The sequence below is a fragment of the Babylonia areolata genome, chromosome 35, assembly GCF_041734735.1.
Source record: "Babylonia areolata isolate BAREFJ2019XMU chromosome 35, ASM4173473v1, whole genome shotgun sequence".
Taxonomy (NCBI): Eukaryota; Metazoa; Mollusca; class Gastropoda; order Neogastropoda; family Buccinidae; genus Babylonia; species Babylonia areolata.
In genome coordinates, this window is record NC_134910.1 from 8,041,856 (window position 1) to 8,044,355 (window position 2,500).

At 47.5% G+C, this 2,500-nt stretch overlaps 1 protein-coding gene across 1 annotated transcript in view; it reads left to right on the forward strand.

Annotated features, from left to right (window-relative positions):
- LOC143277787 (aromatic-L-amino-acid decarboxylase-like) overlaps positions 1–2,500 on the forward strand; it is a 213,555-nt gene that overhangs the window by 165,492 nt on the left and 45,563 nt on the right. The window contains exon 7 of the mRNA XM_076582690.1: positions 1,988–2,119. Coding sequence (XP_076438805.1) covers positions 1,988–2,119 — 132 coding nt within the window. The remainder of the gene's footprint in view (positions 1–1,987; positions 2,120–2,500) is intronic.

Here is a 2,500-nt window from a genome sequence, read left to right on the forward strand (position 1 = left end):
TCCATTGTAACAAGGCCACTTCAGTACAGTAAAACGAAAGTAAAAGTACACTTCAGTACAGTAAAACGAAAGTAAAAGTACACACGGGAAAAATAAAGAAATTCTGGGCTGGGCGACACACACTCTCACGAACTATTCACACGACACGATGTATTCCTGTTTAACCGTCAGTTTGGGGTGGGAGGAGCGGGGGGCAGGGGGGGAGGGGAGGAGAGTGGGGATGGTGTGTGTGTGTGTGTGTGTGTGTGTGTGTTGGGGGGAGGGGTTGTTTTGTTGTTGTTTTTTGTTTGTTTTTTTTATATCGTGCACATACAAGCCTTACAATGTTCAGATATTTGCATGACTAAGAATTCTTGTTATCATACAGTCACCGCTTAATCCACATCAGTATTCATTTGTTTTGAGTTGTTTTTGTTTGTTTTTTTTGACTCACTTGTGTAAACGTTTTGGTGCAGATAGTAAAGAAGGGAAATTACTCTGTAATTAATGCTAGGGGAAATAATTTGCTTTAAACTGATCTTGCTCATCCTAAACATTACATTTTGAAATTATACTCAATACATATCACAAGTGAGTCTTGAAGGCCTTGCCTCTCTTGTTTATTAATAAAGCAGAGGTATGGCTGCCAAGACATGTTAAACTGATTCTATTTCCCCGAGGATGGATATATCTGACCATCATCATCAGCAGCAGCAGCAGCCGCACCAACACCACCGCCATCACCACGCACATATTCTTATCGTATTCTGCACACAGCACAAAATCATCATTATCGGCATCCTCCTCCTCATCATCATCAGTATTAACATCGCCTTCATCATCATCATCATCATCACCACCACCACCACCGCCATCATCATCACCACCATCACCACCACCACCACCACCACCATTACCATCATCATCATCATCACCACCATCATCACCACCACCACCACCACCATCACCACCACCATCACCACCATCAGCACCATCATCACCACCACTACCATCACCATCATTATCATCACCACCACCACCGCCGCCACCACCATCATCATCACCACCACCACCACCATCATCATCACCACCACCACCACCAACATCACCACCACCACCACCACCACCATCATCATCATCACCACCACCACCGACGCCACCACCATCATCATCACCACCACCACCACCACCACCAACATCACCACCACCATCATCATCATCACCACCACCACCACCTCCATCGTCGTCACCACCATCATCACCACCATCATCATCATCATCACCATCACCACCACCATCATCATCATCACCACCACCACCACCACCACCACCATCATCATCATCATCATCATCATCACCACCACCACCACCACCACCACCACCACCACCATCACCACCATCACCATCACCACCATCACCATCACCACCACCACCATCATCATCATCATCATCATCACCACCACCACCACCACCACCACCACCACCACCATCACCACCATCACCATCACCACCACCACCATCACCATCACATCACATCACCACCACCACTATCACCACCACCACCACCACCATCATCACCATCATCATCACCGCCACCACCACCACCACCATCATCATCATCATCATCATCACCACCACCACAACCACCACCACCATCATCACGACCACCACCATCATCACCACCACCACCATCACCACCATCACCACCACCACCACCACTATCACCACCACCACCACCACCATTACCACCACCACCACCACCATCATCACCACCACCACCAACACCACCACCATCACCACCATCACCACCACCACCATCACCACCATCACCACCATCATCATCATCATCATCATCACCATCATCATCACCACCACCAACACCACCACCATCACCACCATCACCACCACCACCATCATCATCACCACCACCACCACCACCAACATCACCATCATTCATCATCATCATCACCACCACCCACGTGATCACATCACGTTGCACGTGCTCCAGACGACAGCCAGTGACTGTACCTTCGTGTCCCTCCTGGCTGCACGTGCCGAGATCATCCGGAAGCTGAAGGTCACCAGCGGCTTTGACGAGGCGGAGATCAACGCCCGACTCATCTGCTACTGCTCCGACCAGGTGTGTGGTTACTAGCGGAATCTGTCTGCCTGGCTGTCTGTCCAGCTATCTATCTATCTATCTATCTATCTATCTATCTATCTATCTGTCTGTCTGTCTGTCTATCTCTGTGTTTGTGTCTGTCTGTCTGTGTGTCTGTCTGCCCGTCTGTCTCTCTCTCTCTCTCTCTCTCTCTCTCTCTCTCTCTCTATATATATATATATATATATATATATATATATATATATATATGCATATGTATATATATCGGGTGTCCCCCAAAAAGTGAACCGCTTTTTGAGAAGTATTTTCTCAGTGATAGAGAAACCGAATTCATTGAAAATTTTCCACACATGCTGTTTTGAATTTGCGTCCGAACTTTTAGATATTTTGCATATACTT